Source organism: Eutrema salsugineum, unplaced genomic scaffold, assembly GCF_000478725.1.
Source record: "Eutrema salsugineum unplaced genomic scaffold, Eutsalg1_0 scaffold_2, whole genome shotgun sequence".
Lineage (NCBI taxonomy): Eukaryota > Viridiplantae > Streptophyta > Magnoliopsida > Brassicales > Brassicaceae > Eutrema > Eutrema salsugineum.
In genome coordinates this window covers 13,887,839-13,909,395 of record NW_006256829.1, presented here as the reverse complement: position 1 = coordinate 13,909,395, position 21,557 = coordinate 13,887,839, and the positions used below count along the sequence as shown (strand labels likewise).

Below are 21,557 nucleotides of genomic sequence, written 5' to 3'. Positions count from 1 at the left end.
ACATGTTCTTCTCAGCTAGCTTGTACCTTCAAATTTCCAAAATCGAAACCACAAAGAATCAGATGAATCAAGCGCAATTCCAATTTCAGAGATACGTCAATTTCGTTAAAACATTGCTCTTTTACCTCTCAACAGACCATCTGTCAATAAATTTCTTCTCTGTTCTCCTCTTGTAAACCACGATTTGATCATCCTTCTTCTGATCAGATACCTTGCCTTTCTTATAAACCACGATCTGATTCTCCTTCTTCTGATCATACACCTTGGCCCTCTTGCGGAGCTCTTCGTCTTCCTCCTCGTCTTTCATTCTTGAGTTTTCCTCCTTATTCCGGCTCTGGTACCGCACGCGCAATCTCTTCCCCCATTTGATCATCCCTCTCGATCTCAGCTCAGACCAGCAATTTCCCTCCGGTGAAATCGCGCGACAGAGCCTAGTGTTGTACGCCGGTTGAGAAACCGTTTCCCTCCGCGAGAGATTGCTGCTCCGGCGAGAAGCAGAAGAAACCCAGAAACCCCACGAATTTCTATTCACGGAAACTTCGTGAGGTGCGATTCTTCTGTAAAGCAAATCTCCGGCTAACTCCGCCGACACCACATGGCTCTCGTCCAAAACGGGAAGAAGACTACCACCACTACTATTCTCCAGTTTAGTCCTGTTGCCACCGCCGGAATCGAAGTGCGATCTGAGTGAGTACATGCTCGGGTATCGGAGAGACACGTCGCTTGCCGTGATTTTTCCCACCTTGAAAAAAAAACCAGAGCGAGGAGAAGAAATAATTCTAAAACCCAGAAGAAGAGAACGAGATCCATCACAAATTGATGACGGAGAAAAACAGAGAATCGGTTGATACCATGACGACTCTGATCGATTTAAGCTGCTCCGGTGATCTCTGAGGGAGAATCGAGGAATCGATTTCGTAGTAAGATCCGACTCTAATGTGCGCGACTGCAACTGTAAAAGGAGAGAAAACACTGGAATTAGAAGAGAAAGCGAGAAGAAGAAGATACAAAAATCGAAGAAACAAATCGATTCAGATTTTACCATTCACAGGCGGTGGCGGCGGAGAAGAGCTTTTCCCGGCGGAGACTCCTCTGATCGGATTCCTTTTCACGAACATCGTTTCCTGCACAAGTATATTACTCAAGAGGTTCACTTTTTTTTCTTCCTGGGTAGAACCGAAAATGGAAAGTTTGTTAAAAGAGAAAATCCGTTGTTTCCTGGAGAATATATTTGAAAAGGAGAGAAAAAAAGCAGACTCTGGGAAAATAATAAGAAGACCACACGCGCTCTCTGGTACGCGCGTGGGAGACACAGAGGAAACAGTGTCAACATCACTAAAGAGGAATGATGAGAATATTGTTTGATCTTCGTGTGAGAGAGAGAGAGAGCACAGAGCAAACAAATCCAAATCACAGAGAGAAAATATTTTTTTTTTTTGTTGAATTCAATTAATTACAGAGAGAGAACAAAAAAAAAAAAGCTCACAATCATGATTATTGCTTGCTCCGATGATTCTCCTCTCCGATCCTTCAAACCTTCAATTTCGATCGGGGAAAAAAAATCAGCAACGGAAATTACAGATCTGATACAGCGAAAATGAAGAGATTTTGTAAATAGTTGAGTGAAAATGGAAGGAAAAAAAATCAAAAGCTTCCGAGAAAAAAAAAACTAAAGAATGTACATAACAATGCACCCAGAAACATCAGAACAAATTTCAAATAGCTGAAGGAGATTTTGTAAATAGTTGAAGTGATATGAAAAAAAAATTCAAAAGCATCGAGAAAAAAAAAGTTAAGAGAGTATGAAGAAGGAAATGCATAACAATAAACCCAGAAACATGTGAACAATTTTTTTCTTACCAGAATATCTTTTTGATTCTATCGGGGAAGACGAAGGAAGAAAATGAACAAAAAAAAAAAAAGTTTCAAAATGTTGCTTTCTTAAATAATGAATCAGCACGGTGGGGTTTATATATCCGGGAGAGAGAGTGTGAGTGTGACTCGTAAGCGTGTGCATGTCACGTGCGAGTTTTCCTGCGCTGCAAGTTCTCGTTATTGAATGACGATTTTACCCTCAAACTGTCTGTAACGATGTTCGTTCGCGCAATTGGTTGTCTGTGATCGTCTACGAAATAGCGTACCGTAATGGATGGATGGATTAAAGCCACGTGTTTTTATTAGAAGCTGTGACGTTTTTAACGGTGATAGAATACATACTTGTTCGGAATCGGCCGTAGAGAATAACTTATGATGAGTATACGCGCGGAGAGGGTTACTAGAGTGGGGACCTACTCTCATTAGACTGGAGGCCTCACGTGTAGAAAAAATATAATTATTTTATCATGCGGGTGAAATACATACTGTATAAAGTTAAAAAATAGAGATGTTGTCAAAAAAAAAAAAAAAAAAGTTAAAAAATAGAGTCACAAACCAGATTTATGCATTTTTCGGTGAAACGAAATTCGATTTATGCATTTTTTGGTCATTCACATTATTCCATTCATATGCATTAATGTCTTGATGTATTAAATTCCTTCGTCATTCAAACGAAATGGCTTGTTGCATTCGGTATCTAACAGTATATTTTTTCTTTATCGAATGCAATTAAAAAGTGTTGTTACCTAATTGATGATTTTCATTATTTTTACTCACCTGCTAAACTTTCATCACCGATTGAAACCGTTAATTTGTTTTCCTAAAAGTAAATTCATTCCTGTGAACATTTAAAATGGCAATAATGCTCGACTTTTCTTTGCATATTTCAGAATTAGTTTGGATTTTGGTTGTATATATTCAAAAATATTTTTCATATAAAGTATTTCTTGTACAGTATATAAGTTTTTTTTTGTTTAATTTAAGAGTAAAAAGGAAATTTAAATCAAGTTAAAAACAGAAGGCATATGTATAGACATAGTTAGAATTTCCTACAATTTACTGAATCAAAAAGTACAGAAGTTGCTATTAAAAATAAAATAAAAACAGAAGTTTTAATTTACAAAAATTAGGCCTTGGGCCTCTCAGCTGACAAAATTTAGAGTCAAAAGCAACGGGCCTGGATATCTTCACAGTGTGTCGGATCTAACGACGGGCGAGAGAACTTTCGATTTTCATCGCCGAGAGAAGAAAGGTCAGAGCTTTGCGGTGTTCCACCATCTCCGATCTCCAGCAACACAGCAATCAAAGTACAGTTGCTCCTTGTTTTCGACTGCACAAGTGAATAAAGCTTCCTACTTGAAGAAAACCTATTCGCGATCCTGAAACTCTAAACACTGGCCGAACTAAAATCTCGACGAGCCTAATATCCCGAGATCAAACCATTCGAGCCCAGTATTTCGACAAGCTACACTGGTTTAACTTCCGACCCTTTTGAGCATTTGCAATTTTAGCTCTCTTGTGAGTTGGGGCCGCTTTGAAGACCGGTGAACTGCTGAAGAAGACGACGAAGTTTGTTGCGTCACTCTCGCAACACCGGTACTTTCTCTCTATACTGAATTGTCACTGTTGAATTCATCTTGTTTGATCTTGTTCTGTTTTTCTCCCATGGAAGAGTTACATGAGCCTTTTAGGCGACTCTTGAAATTTTCAATTTTCAAAATTGGGAAAATTCTGTATTTTTTTTTGGGATAATTTGGGACCATTTTGATCTAATCTCATATTGCCAAGTCCCTTTGTCTGATTTCGTAGCGTAATTGTATCAATTCCTTTGTACAAGTTCTAGAGCTGTTTAATTTCTGATCATTGTTGTTCGACACTGGTTTTGGCTTTAGTGATGTTCTTACACGTTTGACTTCTCTTTCTCAATCAATGGCAGAAAACCATGGAAGGTGCTGCAGTGGCGGAAGGGCTATGGGGATTAGCGGATCACCACGAGAAGCTTGGTGAGATTGGGAAAACCATAAAATGCTTAGAAGCAATCTGCCAGAGCCAAATCTCTTTCTTTCCTCTTGTTGAAGTCAAGACTCGTCTCCGTGTCTCTGCTCTTCTACTCCGTTACTCTCACAATGTCAACCATGCCAAGTCCCATCTCGAGCGCTCTCTTCTTCTCCTCAACTCTATACCTTCCTCCTTCGATCTCAAATTCAGGGCTTATAGCTTGCTCAGCCACTGTTATCACCTCCTCGCTTCGTTGCCTCTTCAGCGCAACCTTCTCTTCAAGGCCCTCGAGCTCGCGTCTTCTGTCTCTCAGGATGTCTCTGCTTACCTCTGGTCTTGCAATTTCAACTCTCAGCTCGCTAACACGTTCATTATCCAAGCTGATTTCCCTTCTTCTCTCGCTGCTCTCGAGTCTGGTTTCCTCGCTGCTTCACACATTTGTTTTCCTGAGCTCCAGGTAGATTTTCTCTTCTTCTTTTTCTGTATTTGTGCTTGAGGTGATCGTTGTTTTTAACTTTTGTGGTTTGTGCTGCAATTAGATGTTCTTCACAGCTTCTATGCTTCACGTTCATATCATGCAATGGACAGATGATTATTCAGTGGAGAAGGCTGTTCAGCGATGCGATGAGATCTGGGAGACTATTTCTTCAGACAAGGTATGTTACAGTACAACCAACATTTAATCTTTTGCTCATTTAGCTTCTGGTTGCTTGGTTTGTCCCAAGTCAGCTAATTCCTCTATCATTTGTAGACTGAACGCTGCCCTGGCTTGTTCTTCTACAATGAGATGTTGCATGTTTTCTATCGCCTCAGGCTCTGTGATCATAAAAACGCTCAGCATCATGTCGACCGCTTAGACCAAGCCATGAATGCTCATTCGCATAGGATGCAGGAGGCGCAGCAGCTTCAGGATGAGCTCAGTTCGTTAAATCATAGCCTCTCCCGTTACGATCTTCCTTCCAGAGAAAGATCAGCCCTCTCCACCAGAAAATCTCAGCTCCAAGATCGTTTAAACGCATTATCCCCATCTTCTACCACTGGTAACTCTCTGGAGCCTGCGTTCTTTGGCAATGCAGATCGTTCATGGACAGAAAAGCTACTGCTTTCACCATCTCCAATTGATGGAGAGTGGCTGCCAAAAAGTGCCATCTATGCGTTGGTCCATCTTATGGTCATCATATCGGGACGTCCAAAGGGAAACTTTAAAGAGTGTTTAGAACGTTTCGAGTGTGGAATGCAGATCATTCAAGGTTATTCTATTGTCCTTATCACTTGAAGTTCCCGTTATCTCTTCGTTTACTTCCTACTATTGCATTTATCTGCAGCACTAGAAATCAACCCGAAAACCCATTCTCCTCGGAATTGGGTCAGTGTTCCATTATTATAGTACATGTGGCAGTGATCCATTCTCTTAGTACATGTGGCTTCTAGGAATTAGCATTCTGCTTCTTAAAACACAACTAAGAAGCTTAGGAGATTCCATCTCATGGCATGACATGTTGTGTGTTTGCTATGTTTTATGCAGATGAACTGATCAAGCTTGGAATTACTGACGAAGTTAGAGGTTTAGTCGACAGCTCTATTTATACTACACTTAGTTGAAGCAACAATTCTTAATGTTGAAGCTCACATTCTCTTTCTTTCTTATTTTTTTTCTCTCTCTTTCGTGGCAGAATCTGATTTTCGGCACACGGATATCTGGATGTCTGGGGTTTATCTTACGCTACAGATGCAGTTCCTTGAAAACAAAGTGGCTTTGGAACTTACAAGGTCTGAATATGTTGAAGCACAAGAGGTAAATCATCGATTCTATTTTTCCTATACTATCTGTTTTTGCCTCCCTTCACCACATCACCGTGATATAGAGCCTGCTTTTTTCTTTTCTTTTTTTTGAGTTAACCAGCTCTGTATGTATAATCAATCTAGTTCCCCTGACATCAGGTCGTATTAGCTATCTTCTCTAGCATAATGCTCTCTTGAAGGAAATTTTTTAACACTTCCAGTAAATATCCGATTATGCAGGCTCTGGTTGAGATGAAAAATTTGCTTACTCGATTTCCAACGATTCTGCAAGCTTCTGAGTGTGTGATTGAGATGCTCAGGGGGCAATATTCTCATTCTGTTGGTTGCTACAATGAAGCTGCTTTCCACTGCATCGAAGCGACCACGGTAAACTTTATAACCTCATGTAAAATGGAAGACATTTGCTTGTTGGATGAGGTGTCTATGTGCTATATTGATCTAAATATTTGCCTTTTTGCTTCCCATGGTGATCTCTCATATGCAATGTAATTTTCAGCTGACAGAGAGTAAATCGATGCAAGCTACGTGCCAAGCTTTTGCAGCTGTTTCTTACCTTGCTATCGGAGATGCTGAATCATCAGCTAAGGTGTGACAAAATTTCCTGCAGTTAACTGGATGTTCATACTTGCTTTGCTGTATAGTCGTGAGCTTAAAGAAGGCTGATTTTCATTTGTCTTTAGGCACTTGATTTAATTGGACCACTCTATGGAATGACGAATTCACTATCTGGTGTTCGAGAGGAAGCTAGTATTCTCTTTGCTTACGGTCTCCTTTTGATGAAGCAGCAAGATCTACAGGAAGCAAGGTATACACTTACTTGTCTAATGTATGTGAAGATATGGTTCATGGTCTAATGTAACTGTATGATACCAATGTAGAAACCGTCTTGCAAAGGGTTTGCAGATCGCACATACTCATTTGGGTAACCTGCAGCTAGTTTCACAGTATTTGACACTCCTGGGAAATCTGGCTCTTTGCTTACACGACACCGTACAAGCCAGGGAGATACTGCGTTCCTCTCTTACACTTGCAAAGAAACTCTCTGATATACCAACTCAGCTATGGGTTCTCTCCATCTTCACATGTTAGTATCAGAGTTTTGTCGAAAACAGAGTTGAGTTTCAAGAAAACTTCGTGTCCTAAGCGAAATTTTATTGGTGAAAATGCAGCTATGTATCAGCAGTTGGGTGAGAAAGGGAGCGAGATGGAGAACGAAGAACACAGGAAGAAGAAGTGGGACGAGTTGCAGAGTAGACTTGATGAAACACGTGGATCAATTCATCACATTGAACTAGTGAGAAGACCAAAAATGATCTCTTTTTGTTCTGGTATTGCAATAAGTATAAAGATCTTTCAGGCTTCACACACTCTCTGCTTGTTTACAGGTCGCGAAAGCGAGGCTAGAAATGCATCAAGTGGAGGATGCACAAGAACAGTCTGTAGCAGTATCTTACGGGCAATCAATGCAAGTGAATCTGGACATTCCAGAGTCTGTTGGTGTAGGTGGTCCATCACTGGCTCAGTCTTCGTCGAGGCTTGTAGGTTTAGACACAGGGAAAAGATGGGGAAAACGAAGGCTATCATAACTTACAGAGAAAGACGATACAATCTTTGTATCGAGTGTAGTTTGTGTAGATGTGTTGTGTTGATTAAAAAGGAAACTTTTATTTTATTTTAATTGAAACAAACCTTCTAAGTTAGTTCGTGTTTTTTATATTGTAATATGTTTTAGTTTAGGGTACGAGTCTGAGACCTGAATTCAAGGTATCTGTATCCGACATGTAGCTGAAATTCTGAATGGAAAATCCAAAATGATATATTTGTAATAATTTTTTTGTTGGTCATCTGATTTTTATTTAAGAAGATAAATTAAAATCCCCGGAATCATAAGACCAAAAGAGAGAAACTTTAAGTCCAAAATAGAGACTAAATGTTACAAAACCATCAGAATTTTCGGAAAAAGTATGACACAAAAATAGAAAACTTTTTCCAAAATAAGGAAACTTATTTGTATTAACTAAGGGTTCTGTTTCCATACAATTATGATATTCAACAGCCACTACCAACTATAAAGTATGTGTACGAGATTATTATGGTATCTTAAAAAATATTATTAAAGTGGAACATCTCAGTTTGGTAAAAATATCTTCAAATATGATTGATTTGATTTAACTATTGGATTATTAACAACTTTGGGGCCGCACGACGGTACAATAAGTTTGAGTATTTTATCCTAGTATCACAAGTAGAACAAGTGACATTTGTTCCATATCCACAAATTCAAAATACTAGAATCTCAGGGTTACCAATAATTTAAGTAACTCCAAAAACTATAAATGATGGTGTAAATCTGATTTTCGGTTTTAAATCGGATTTGAAAAATTGCAATCCGAACCAATCCAAACAAGACTGTCAAGACATGAATCAATCCAAACTGACCCAAAATTTCTAAAATACCGAATAGGTATTGATTTCAATATCCGAATAATCGAATACTCGAATAACCCGACCCGAATCCAATCGGATCCCGAATTCCCAGGGCTAGAATCCAACGGTCCACTTTTTTTCCTTTTTTCCTTTTTAATGTCAATGACTTGAACCTTAACTCTATAAAAGTCTATAATTTCTTTTTTTTTTCTCTCCTACCATATTTTTGTTTTGTTTTCCACTTTCCTCTGCCGCTGCAAATTTTCTCAAGTGATTCAATTTCTTTCTCGTAACTCACTTTCGAAACCCTAAAGATGCAATATTCAGACGAAGAATTCGTCAAGTTCTTAGGAGAAGGTTCTTACGGTTATGTCTATCTCGTCAGATACACGAAACACGACGGCTCTTCGTTTCTCGCCGCCGTAAAAAACTCTTACGACCAAGACTTCGACAATCTTCAAAGAGAGTTTCAGATTCTGCGGGAACTCAGAGGATCTCCGAGAATCATCGAATGCTTTGGAGACAAATTGGAACAAGGTATCAGCTCTTACGGAAACAGAGTCCACAAATTACTTCTCGAGTACGCATCCGAAGGTAGTTTAAGTGCTTTCATGGACAACTACACCAACAGAAAACTGCCTGAGCCGATGATCAAAGACTTTACGCGTATGATTCTCCAAGGTTTGGTATCGATTCACGACCACGGTTATGTTCATTGCGATCTCAAATCCGACAATCTCCTTGTGTTCCCGTGTAAAGATTCTTCTTCTTCATACGAACTGAAGATTTCTGATTTCGGAAACTCGTTGCAAGTCGGAGAGAAACCTCATTATTGGGGAATCGATTTCCCGTTTGTTGGAACGCCGATTTACATGTCGCCGGAGTCTCTCCGTGACGGCGGCGCAAAGAAAACCCTAGATCTTTGGTCGTTGGGATGCTTGGTGTTGGAGATGTACACAGGTGTGATTCCATGGCAAGGAGTTGAAATCGATGATCTCGCGACTCGTCTCCGTAATGGTGAAGTTCCAGAGATTCCAGAGAGCTTGCCTTGTGATGCAAGGAAGTTTATTGAAACGTGTTTCTCAAAGAAGCCTGAGAAGAGAGGAAGTGCGTATGAGCTGTTGTTTCATCGGTTTTTGCGTCGAGAAGAAGAGGAGAAAACGGAGGAAAAGATTAGATCTTCAAAGAAATCGTTTCTATTGAGGTTGAGAATCAGGAGAGCATCAAAGAAGTCAATGGATATCTCAGAGAAGAAGCCTCTGAAACTGAAGAATTTTCCAGAGGTTAAAAAGATTTTGAGTAAAGTCTTGAGGTTGAAGCAGAGCAGGTTCTGGGTAGAAGCGGTTTAATGGTTTTAAGGGCATTTTTATATAAAGATTAATTGGTTCAATTTTGAGTAAAGTCTTTTGAAGCAGAGCAGGTTCAATCTGGGTAGAAGCGGTAGAATTTAATGAATTTAGGAGCAACTTTGTATAAAGATTAATTGGTTAAAATGGTGTATGAAAAATGTGTTTAGTTGCTATCGTATTTTTCATTTTTTTTAACGTCAATATTATCTGCTTTATTACTGAGTTCCAAAGAAATGATAGTGATCCTTATGGAGGATTTGTACAATACTGTTTGGTACATAGTAATGAAAAACAAAAGGGAAAGTTGAAGAAATAGCTTCCTTTGTGAGTTCAGTTGATCTGCAGCTTTATTATCATTCCTTGCGATCAATCGAAAATGGGTTGAATCACATTTGTTTTCCCCTAGGAGAATGTCACTAATCCAGTTATGAACTCTGAAATTCTTCTCAAGTCCATTGACTAGTTTAACGACCATTTGATTTTCTCCTTCAAAAATAATTTTTCAATAGTCTCTTGATCACATTAGATGCATCGCCATTAGTAGAGCCAGTAATTCAGCTCCAAGTTTGGTGAGGCTTCAAAAGTAGCATTTGGGGTCTGTTAAGACCTGATTAGCACCTTGATATCCTCTCCAAATAGCTTGAGAATATTTCACATTTGAAGAAAAGGTGATCAACGGTTTCACCATAGGTGCAACATCTTCGCCATTTTAGATCAGAAATTATGCCTCGATGGGTAAGAACAAACCCTACTGCCATCGCATTTGATAATAGTCGCCAAAGAAAATGTTTAAGCTTAGGAGCTGTTTGTAATTTCCAGATTGGTTCTTTGAATTCAACCAAACCTGGTGGAGGCAATAGTTTTCAAACAGACACCAACTAAAGGTTGTGACTTTTGAAACTAAAAATAAAACTACCAATTTTTTAAGTCAGAACTTTTTACACACTCTTTGATTTAACATACATACTAATTATTACTGAACTCACTCACTTATCGACTAACAGCTTCAACTGTTTCATTAGAATTTTTGAAAAGATTTTATAACTTACATTGCATAAAGCAATGGGTCTAAAATCACTCATTATTCTAGGAAGTTTAACTTTGGAAATGAGACACAGATTTGTATGATTAATATTTCGGTCACATTTTATTTTTATTCAAACATTATATTAAAGAACTAGTGTTTCTTAAATGAACAAAAATAGAAGAAACGAGACAAAAACTAATTTTATTTAAATTTAGTATCAAATTTATCTATATTATTATTTGTGAAGTCATAAATTTTATGTGTGTTATAACACATATCATATATGGACTCTTATACCGGCCCATTAAGTCCATCAGGGCATTGTACTTAACCTAGATTCCCTATGTACTCTATATATACATTCCAGTGATTAATAAAGTTTCTAAGTTTTCACAACACGTTATCAGCACGATAAGACTCTCTGAGCGAAAAACCCTAATAAATCCGGCCACCACCAAAACCCTAAAAGCAAGTCGAAACTTAAAAGACGCATATCTTCCAAACCGTGAGGAACCAGAAGACGATCTACATATCAAATCGAAGCCCTCGACGAGACGAATCTACTGGTGAAAACCGTTTGTCGATCCAACGTCGGACGCACCCTCACGCACACTTACAGTACACGACGATCAACCGAGAAAAAAAAAAAAAAAAAAACCAGATCCGAGTTTTTCCTTCTTCAACCAGCAGCTTCTCCAGTTTTGGTGATCAATCCTTGGAATTTGTAGCGGCTAACTGAGGTCTATTAGCTCCCAGTTTCATTAGCCTGTCAGAAATCCAAAGGTGGAAAATGTATCTTCTAAAACTGAGAGCCATAGAACCTGTTGTTTAAACACTTCAAAACCCTATATAAAAAAAAAAAAAAAAAAAATCGATCTCTAATTGATTGAAAGTGTTTGATACTCTGATGATTGATTGATAACTTGTTGATTGATTGTTTAAATTACAAGTTTATGCATGTTCAAAGGTTTTAAACTCGTTTTATAAAACCCTAATCTACAAAAACCTAACAACCGTTTTTGGCCATGTTTATGGCATAAACCTATTCGATTTTCTTCATGTTTAATAAGCTTGTTGCAGCTTATTTGATTGTTGATTCTCTTGCTTGAAACACTTGATTGAATAAACTAAGAAAATCAACCCTAAATCCTAAGCTTGATTCACGATTTTGTAATCTTCAAAATCGTAAGTCATAATGCTTAAACCCTAGTCCTTTTCACGTGATTTCTTTGTTGTCCTTGTGAAATTATTAAAACCATCGACCACAGATTCTATAGATCTCGAAATCACATCCAAAATATGTTTTCTAAACCGTTAAAACCCTAGATAAAACCTTAATCATATTCGGCTCCCCTAGGGTTCCTCCTAAACCGCCTAAAACCGGCTAAACCTGGTTCTCATTAACCGAAATTATATTCGGCTTTAACCGATTAAATCACAGCTATTAAACCGACATCATGTTCGGGGTAACTAAAACCATACCCTTTAAAATTTACTATTTCCGAGAAAGTTCCCTCTAATAGAAAGTTTCCTCATATAAAAACTTTCCTCATATAGAAATTTTCCCGACATAGAAACTTTCCTCATTTAGAAAATTACCCAAATTAGAAACTTTCCAAATTTAGAAACTTTCCTAAAATAGAAATATTCTCAAAATAGAAAGTTTCATCATCAGCATTCAAAATTTTCTCAAAACAATCCCTAACAAAATCAATCTCATGTTTCAGATGTCAAACATTCAAAAATGTGAATTCGAGGCCCTTCACGTCTCCGGGGATAACTACCTCGAGTGGGCCCTAGACATGCGCTTGTTCCTTGCATCGAAAGAACTCGATGCGTGTATTACCGACGGTAACACCGCATCCCGTAAGGGACAGTCTCAGGCGATATGTCACATACGCCATCATCTGGCCCCGAGCCTTAAGCAGCAATATCTCACTCTTGAGAATCCACTTGAATTGTGGCAAGCGCTGAAAAAGCGATATGACCATCAGAAAATGGTCCAGTTGCCTCAGGCAGATTTCGACTGGAAGAACCTTCGGTTCCAGGACTACAAATCCGTAGATGATTACAACAACGAACTCTTTCGTATTGTTGCCATCCGGAAACTCTGTGGCGAGGATGTGACAGATAATGATCTCCTCGAGAAAACATTATCCACATTCAGCACAGAGAATGTTGTGCTCCAACAACAATACCGTGCAATGAAACACACATTGTACGAAGACTTGTTGTCCTGTCTTCTCCTCGCTGAGAAGAATAACCAGCTGCTTATGAGGAACAGCGCTATGAGGCCCCCGGGATCGGCTCCTGTCCCAGCTTCTCGTCAAGAGTCCTACCATGTTCAACCCGATAGATCCTCAGATCACCGCCGTGGACGTGGTAATGGACGTGGTAATGGCCGAGGACATGGACGTGGAAGACGTGGACGCGGACATGGTCGTGGCAACCTACCTAACCTCAGTTATGGTCCTGGTCGTGGTCGAGGCATCACCAAGCCGACCCGCCACACCAACCCCGATCACTCTGCTTGTACCAGATGTGGGATGTTCAACCACCCAACAAAGCAATGTCGTACCCCCAAGATCCACTGCGATCTATACCAGAAGTACGGAAAAGCTCCTGCTGAAGCCAACATGACTCAGCCAGTCGATGCTGCTAACCTGGAAGGTGACGACCTCCTTGATGATGAGAACACCACAAACGAGCAGACCGACCCCATGGACTATGAAACAGCTGATCTCCTCGATTAATTCAATCATCTGAAACTCTGATACAATTTGACTTTGTTCTTTATTTTTTTCATTTTGGGATTTGTTTCATTTTTTTTCCATTTGCCTTTATTCTCAGACACTGCTTTACTTTATGATTTATCACATTTTCTGAATTCCTCAATACTGAATTCTATCTTCTATTCATAATGAAGCACACCAGCAAATGGAAACCATAGTCGTAGATAGTGGATCCAGCCACACTATCTTAAGAAACAAAAGTTACTTCATAAACCTAACCTATCAAACCGCAAATATTAGCACCATCGCGGGTCCCTCAAACCTTATCGAAGGATATGGCCATGCCTATGTGTTGCTATCAAATGGCACACAACTTGAAATACCAGATGCTCTATATTCTCCTAGTTCGAAGAGAAATCTTCTGAGCTTCAAGGATATAAGACAGAATGGTTTCCACATAGAAATCCAAGGTCAAGGGAACAAAGAATCCCTCCTAGTCACTAAAACCGTAGACGGCCATAAACAAATCCTCGAAACCATACCCGCGCTCTCTACTGGACTTTACCATGCTAAAGTCAGTATGATTGAAGCTAATACCACTCTCAAAGCCCGGTTTACTGATTATACTATTTGGCACGATCGGCTCGGTCATCCCGGTGCAAATATGATGCGTAAACTAATTCAAAACTCTCAAGGGCATACCCTCAAAGAAAACCGAGCTTATCCTCAACACCTCATGTGCACAGCTTGTTCTCAAGGCAAATTGATCACTCGGCCTTCACCAGTTAAAATCTCTAAACAAACACTTCATTTCTTAGAAAGAATCCAGGGCGATATCTGTGGACCTATACATCCATCTTCCGGACCATTCCGGTACTTCATGGTCCTTATAGACGCATCGACCCGTTGGTCATATGTTTGTCTCTTGTCCTCTCGGAACCAAGCCTTCGCTAGGTTCTTGGCCCAAATCATAAAATTGCGGGCCCATTTCCCTGACTTCCCACTAAAGACTATCCGCCTTGACAATGCTGGTGAATTTACCTCACAAGCGTTTAATGACTACTGTATGGCCATGGGGGTAACCGTGGAACATCCTGTAGCACATGTCCATACTCAAAATGGATTGGCTGAATCATTCATTAAACGCATTCAATGGATAGCCCGACCATTACTCATGAGATCAAAGCTCCCGGCCTCAGCATGGGGACATGCAGTATTACATGCTGCTGAACTCATACGCATCCGGCCATCTAGTGAACACAAATATTCCCCATCCCAACTACTCTCGGGTCATGAGCCAGACATCTCCCATCTCAAAACATTTGGGTGTTCAGTATATGTACCCATTGCTCCACCACATCGAACCAAAATGGGACCTCAAAGAAGGATGGGAATATATGTTGGTTTTGACTCTCCCACCATCATAAGATATCTCGAGCCAACCACTGGAGATCTCTTCAAGGCCAGATATGCGGATTGCCAATTCGATGAATCGGTATATCCCTCTTTAGGTGGTGAGACAAACAAGCTGGTCAAAGATCTTTCATGGAATCAAACATCATTAAATTGGCAAGATCCTCGGACTCTAGAATGTGATTCAGAGATCCAAAAGATTATTCATTATCAAAAGCTAGCTAATCAATTGCCAGATTCCTTTGCTGACCCGACCAAAGTAACCAAATCGTACATCCCAGCTTGTAATGCACCAGTACGAATAGCTGTCCCAACGGGACAGACCCAAGTTGCTACAGAGTCTGCACCACGTCTCAAACGGGGCAGACCTCTCGGTTCCAAAGATAAGAATCCCCGGAAATCAAAGAAAGGTGCAATAACCGAAACCGGGATTCCTGCAATATCAGACATAGCCGCGGCTGAGACTCAATCTAATGAACCCTCAATGGAAGTTCGGGACGCCGAATCTCCAGGTTCAGAAGATAACAATGAGATCTCCATCAATTACAATATGTCCGGAATACAATGGAATCGAAAAGAAGTCGACTTAAATGCACTCTTTGCATACAAAGTAGCACTTGATGTTGCGCTCACGCAAGAGGATCTAGAACCCACGTCAATAACACAGTGTACACATCGAACAGATTGGCTAAAATGGAAAGAAGCCATAAACGTGGAGTTAAAGAGTCTCAAACTCAGAAACGTGTTCGGTCCGATCATCCGGACCCCATCACACATCAAGCCAGTGGGCCACAAATGGGTCTTTGTGCGAAAAAGGAACGAACTCGGTGAAGTCGTTCGATACAAAGCACGGCTTGTAGCACAAGGATTCTCACAGAGACCCGGAATCGATTATGAGGAGACTTATTCTCCAGTGGTGGATGCAACAACATTCCGATTCCTCATAAGTCTGGCCATAAGAGAAAATCTTGATCTGCGGTTAATGGATGTTGTAACCGCATATCTCTATGGGCCCCTGGACAACGAAATATATATGAGACTCCCAGATGGCATTGAACTAAAAGACAAAAATGCATCTCGAGATCAATACTGCATCAGGCTGAACAAATCCTTGTATGGACTGAAACAAAGTGGGCGTATGTGGTACAACCGCCTCAGCGATTACCTCATCAAAGAAAGCTACAAAAATGACCCCATCAGTCCATGCATCTTCATCAAGAAGTACTCAAACAAAGGATTTGTAATCATAGCAGTATACGTGGATGATCTAAACATCCTCGGAACATCTGGTGAGATCTCCCAAACAGTCGACTGCTTAAAAGCAGAATTCGAAATGAAAGACCTAGGCAAAACAAAGTACTGTTTGGGATTACAACTTGAGTACATCAAAGGAGGAATCCTTGTGCATCAATCGGCTTATATCGAAAAGGTACTCAAGCGATTTAATATGGACCAAGCTCACCCATTGACCAGCCCAATGGTAGTTAGAAGCTTAAGTGATGACCCTCTTGGTCCCAAAAAGGATGATGAAGAAATCCTTGGTCCTGAAAAGCCATACCTCAGTGCTGTAGGAGCGTTAATGTACCTGGCTAGTCACACTAGACCAGACATATGTTTCGCCGTGAACCTCCTCGCTCGATATAGTTCATCTCCAACTCAGAGGCACTGGAACGGTATAAAACATCTCCTAAGATACCTTCGAGGTACTCAAGACTTAGGACTCTTCTATACTAACCAAAATAAAGATGGGTTAGTGGGCTTCGCCGATGCAGGATATCTATCAGATCCGCACACTGCCAAGTCTCAAACTGACTACGTTTTTACGCATGGAGGAACAGCCATCTCTTGGAGATCAATGAAGCAGACACTCACTGCCACTTCATCAAACCATGCTGAAATCCTAGCCATTCATGAGGCTAGTAGGGAATGTGTCTAGCTGCGCTCCATGACTCAGCACATCCGCAGAGATTGTGGTATGGACGAAGACACACAGCCCACGGTGATGTATGAAGACAACGCGGCATGCATAGCTCAGCTCAAGGAAGGATATATCAAAGGAGATCAGACGAAGCACATTCTACCGAAATTCTTCTCAACCTCAGACTGGCAGAAGGACGGCACTCTCAGCGTTCAGCAGGTCCGATCCAGTGAGAATTCAGCTGACCTCTTCACCAAATCATTGCCTACTTCAACACACCGGAAGCTCGTCAAACAGATAGGAATGTATAGACTTAGAGATCTGCAGTGATGCTACAATCAGGGGGAGTAATGCGTGTTGTACTCTTTTTCCTTCACCATGGTTTTGTCCCACTGAGTTTTTCCTGGTAAGGTTTTAATGAGGCAACATTCCCCAGCGCATTATCGAGATCCCGATTGAGTAGCTGACCCGGTTCACTCGTCCAAGGGGGAGTGTTATAACACATATCATATATGGACTCTTATACCGGCCCATTAAGCCCATCAGGGCATTGTACTTAACCTAGATTCCCTATGTACTCTATATATACATTCCAGTGATTAATAAAGTTTCTAAGTTTTCACAACAATGTGTTGTTTTTGGAGTTATTATATGTGTATTTTCATGATGACATGTCGTGTGTTTATTTTTTTGTCTTATGTGATATTTTTTGTCGATTTTAATTGGTCGTTCATTAATCATATGTATATTTTAAAATGATATAGCAATTTTTTTTATATAATTAGTTCACTAAAACCCCGTTTTATTCTAAAATTTATCTGCATGTTTAATTGTAAAGCCTGCACTTTTCTTATTATTGATTTAATCATCTTTCCGTGAATAGAGAGTTCAAGTTACAGAGAACGAAAATAAATTCATCCATAATGAATAAAAATAATGACTAATACAGATTTGAAACTTAACTTCGTATCAAAACTAACAAAAATATTATTTACCTACATTTTGATATAATACTTTCGTGTCCACGCTTGCGTGAAAGTTAAACCAATAAGAATAACAAGTAATTTTGACAATAAAGGGAGAGATTTTCGGGTAGGTAGAATGATGAATTACAATAATCTATAAATTTAATGTATACAAATTATAAGAGTTTTATGCTGAATCGTTTAAACCAAACACATACTTTTACCTGGTTTAGCGATGAATAGGTGATATATCATGGTTTTTATGGTTTTGGACTATGATATAGGTCTTATTTATAGAGTTTTTTTAGTGTTTTTCGAGTCTTTTGGAGTCTTTACAGGTCTTAGGTACGTTTGGAGTTTAATTGGAGATTTTGGAGCATTTTGGAGCTAAAGGAATTGATTTTCGTGAAGGATGATTTCAGCTGTGCATGAGTGTCGAGCAACACACTTGTTAGTGTCGAGCGACACCGAAGACCATAAAAGGAAAAACATGATTTTATCCAATTTCTGAAGAATCTGTGAAACCCTGAAGTCTTTATTATTTACAAAAAAGGCCCAAAACATGTTTTTAAATTTAAAAAGGGTTTTCTGCCTCCTTTATCGATACCTTTTACTTTTAGACTTTCAGAGAGAAAACTTTTGTCATCTTTACTTTTGAGAGCTTTTGGGGAGACAAGTATGAACTCTGTTCGTTTTGAGAGAAGATTTCGAACTCCTGTTATTTATTCAGTGATTGCTTATTTGCAATCTATTCATTCATGTCTGTTGCTTCAATATTCATGTCTGAGTAGTTAGCTTGTTAGGTTTAGGGTTCTCATAAAGAATTTCATTGAATGTTGGATTGATTTGCTAGTTAGGATTCATAATCTATTTAGTTTTTCACCATAGGTTGTTCTTAAAGCTAATTCTGGACTGGCCACCTAGAACTTAGATCTTAGATTAATTGATTGACACGAAAGTGTAATTGAATAACTGGAAAGAACCTAGGGTGAGCAAAGTAGCTATCCGCAAAGAAATTTGGTTTAGATACTTTGTGAACAGATCAAACCTGCACTTAAGGCTAGTTTACATATATAGGATTTGCAAAGAAATTTGGGATTCTAGGATTTAGACTTAGATAATTCTCGCAACGAAAGTTGGTTAATTATAATTTCGTGATTTAAGTTCAAGAACCGCACTTAACTGAATCCTGACTAGTTGATTTATCTGCATTCTCTGATTTCATGAGAAATACCCTGAGCCTAATTCTTTTCCATTGAGTTTACAACCGTTTAATTTACATTGCTGCTTTCAATTTTATTGTGTTTGCTTAGCGTAATTCAAGCCTATAGAATTTATTGAACGAATCTCTTGTCTCTATGGTTTGACCCCTACATACTACAACTGCACATATGTGCTCTTGCAGAGTAGCTCTAGGGATTAAACTTTGAGCAGATCAATATGACTTGGTATGATCTGAAAACGGACGCAGAGATCGAGGAAGTTATCACAGATGGAAATCAACCACTTATCACCGGTCAAATGCCCTTCCTATTGATCTCTCCAAGCTTTCTCTATCTACAAAACATTTTCTCTCTCTTCTGTAATTTTTTTGTTTACCAACAGTCACAAACTGTTGTACACAGACACATTCTTCTCTTTGCAATGTCTCATATATATACTTAATGAAGAGACATAATCTGTAGAGTCATAACTCTTCATTTAAGGAAGTTATAAGAACCAATTTCTCATAACTGCTGGTTTAATTAAACTGTCGGTATGCTGCCCAATCATGGGTGCAAACCAACCATAAACCAATATCTCCCACTCGCACATCATAGGGAACATAACAAGCATTGAAGAAGTATTACAGACTAAGCTTGAGAATCGTAAATCGGAAAGCATATAGCAAATGAACCGTGCGACCTTTGCAAATACACCTGCACTTGGAAGCTAAACTATGCACCTGTTAAAGTTACATATATACTACAACCCTAAGAAAAATATATGAATTTCAGCATGTCTCGCTGTTCCCCAAACTCATTTGCCTTTTATATCAGTCTTAACATATCTTATCCCTAAAACATATGTTGGACCTTTATTAGATCATGTGTTCACTATATACAAACTCTAATTGAGTGATATAGTGGCTGGCCAGCAAACACATATGTCAATATAAAAGCAAATAGTCAATTGTCTGACAATACATTTTTCATCACACAGTCATTTGAACTGTTCGCACAGTCCTTTCGATCTGTTCTCAAACACTTGATCGTCCTCTTCAACTGATTCTCGACCAAAATGATATATCGTTTAAAGCATTCTAGAGCTTTTGACATATGAGAAATTAGGTACACATGCCCGAATCGAGTGAAATCATCAATAAAAGTGATGAAATATGAAAATCCATGCCTCGCCCTCACATTCATCGGACCACATATGTCTGAATAGACTAATTTCAATAGAAATTCAGCTCTAGTTACTTTTCCAAATGGTTTTCTTATTGCTTTTCCAGCCAAACATGGTTCACATGTGTCAAGATCAACTCGGGCTAGTGAGTCTAGAAGACTTTCTCTAGCCAATCTATTCATTCGATCAATTCCAATGTGACCAAGTCTTGCCACACATTCATATAGACATTAGTATAACTTGTGACATATGAAAAACAATGATCAAAATTACTTGTAGTAGTAATATTTTTGTAGTACAATAAAGTACAATAAAACCATCACAAGAATAACCAGAACCAAAGAACACAGACCCTAGAGAAATGTGTAAACACATGTCATGGAAGTTCAAACCAAATTCTAACTTAAGTAAAAACAAAGACCATGTCCCGATGGATTTTATGAGCATAAAAAACATCGTGTAGTATAAGGGTTTTTCCGCCACACATGTGTAGCTGGCAAGTGCCGATACCCCGAACCGCAACTTTGAGGTTGTTTCCCACATACAACCATCTCGTTCCTTTAAGTACTCGTCGGTACTCCACAAATACTTCTCGACTTCTAGCTACGTGGTTTGTTGCTCCTGAGTCTAGAATCCACAAAGGATGAGATTCTGTAGGCATTACACAACTAGAAACATAAGCATATTTGCAAGTAGAGTTCAAGGATAATACCTTGTTTGCCTCAGTGCATTCACGAGCAAAATGACCCAATAAGCTACAGTTGTAGCACTTCATTTTGGTCTTATCCTTCTTGCCTCAACGCTTACCACGCTTGGCATCTTTCTTTTGCCTCTTAAGTTCAGACTGATAGAGAGCCTTGTGTCCCATGTTACCTTTCTCACGTTTCATACCAGAGTTTGAACTTGCAAAGTTGGCCTCGTTAAAGGACTTGGATGCCTCTAAGCGTTCATCCTCTAACTCAAGATGATGTGATATATCTTCAAATGTTTTTACATTTTCATTGTGTGTCATCTGAACCTTCATATGGACTTGCTGTTCATTAGACATTATCTGACCAGCATTTTTGAGCTCTCTAATCATGTTTGACATAATTCTAAGATGCTGCCTCATCGATTGATTTGGATGCTTTTTATAATCATTAAACCTTTGATTAAGTCTCCTAAGTTTAGTAGCCGATGTGGCACCAAACTTATCTTTCAAGGCCTCCCTAATGTCTTTCGCAGTTTCATACTCTTCAAACTAACACATGAGATCATCTTGCATACAACTCAACAATGTGATGCGAGCAATGCTATTCTTTCTTTTCCTGGCAACATATACCCTGTGATCTTTCTCATGTTGAGCTGTGGTATCCTGCTCAGGCTCTTCCATGTGATGGAAAAGAGTCTCCTTAACCTCTTGCTCCTCGAGGACATACTGGACTTTTCGATACCAAATATTATAATTGTTGTTGATATATAATATCACACTAAGGGGTAAAACAGTAATATTCGAATCAAAAGTCTCGTTTTATTAGAAGATAGTTCGAAAAAAATACAACTTGAGTTAAGGTCGTCGTAGTTTCAACGACCTCGTTAATAAAAGGAGAACTCAAAATAAAATTGACGATCTCAAAGTTCTTCGAAGGTTTCTCTCTGCTCTTGATTTGTGGATATCTAGAA

The 21,557-nt window shown here is 39.2% G+C and overlaps 3 protein-coding genes across 3 annotated transcripts in view; 2 read left to right on the top strand and 1 right to left on the bottom strand.

Annotated features, from left to right (window-relative positions):
• The window catches only part of LOC18018326 (protein DYAD), a 2,573-nt gene extending 1,449 nt beyond the window's left edge, over positions 1 to 1,124 (bottom strand). The window contains 5 exon segments of the mRNA XM_006401925.2: position 1; positions 4 to 26; positions 126 to 742; positions 852 to 952; positions 1,043 to 1,124. The exon segment at position 1 is cut by the window's left edge and continues 354 nt beyond it. Of these exon segments, the coding sequence (XP_006401988.2) occupies position 1; positions 4 to 26; positions 126 to 742; positions 852 to 952; positions 1,043 to 1,118 (818 nt within the window). The 5' untranslated portion in view covers positions 1,119 to 1,124.
• A 1,929-nt stretch (positions 1,125 to 3,053) lies between these two features.
• Positions 3,054 to 7,364, top strand: LOC18018325 (sister chromatid cohesion protein SCC4). The gene is made up of 12 exons (XM_006401924.2): positions 3,054 to 3,471; positions 3,812 to 4,330; positions 4,413 to 4,529; positions 4,625 to 5,123; positions 5,399 to 5,437; positions 5,547 to 5,668; positions 5,896 to 6,042; positions 6,173 to 6,262; positions 6,357 to 6,481; positions 6,555 to 6,760; positions 6,846 to 6,970; positions 7,062 to 7,364. The coding sequence occupies exons 2-12, from the start codon at positions 3,818 to 3,820 to the stop codon at positions 7,260 to 7,262; spliced, it is 2,184 nt and encodes a 727-aa protein (XP_006401987.1). The 5' UTR covers positions 3,054 to 3,471; positions 3,812 to 3,817; the 3' UTR covers positions 7,263 to 7,364.
• Positions 7,365 to 8,417: 1,053 nt separating this feature from the next.
• On the top strand, positions 8,418 to 9,452 carry LOC18018324 (mitogen-activated protein kinase kinase kinase 3). The gene has a single exon (XM_006401923.1). The coding sequence runs from the start codon at positions 8,418 to 8,420 to the stop codon at positions 9,450 to 9,452; it is 1,035 nt and encodes a 344-aa protein (XP_006401986.1).
• Positions 9,453 to 21,557: the final 12,105 nt, after the last annotated feature.

Coding starts and splice junctions, on each gene's coding strand:
- LOC18018325 (XM_006401924.2), top strand. CDS start 3,818: ATGGAAGGTGCTGCAGTGGCGGAAGGGCTATGGGGATTAGCGGATCAC. Junction 5,124..5,398: donor TGGAATGCAGATCATTCAAG/GTTATTCTATTG, acceptor TGTTTTATGCAG/ATGAACTGATCAAGCTTGGA. Junction 6,043..6,172: donor ACTGCATCGAAGCGACCACG/GTAAACTTTATA, acceptor TGTAATTTTCAG/CTGACAGAGAGTAAATCGAT.
- LOC18018324 (XM_006401923.1), top strand. CDS start 8,418: ATGCAATATTCAGACGAAGAATTCGTCAAGTTCTTAGGAGAAGGTTCT.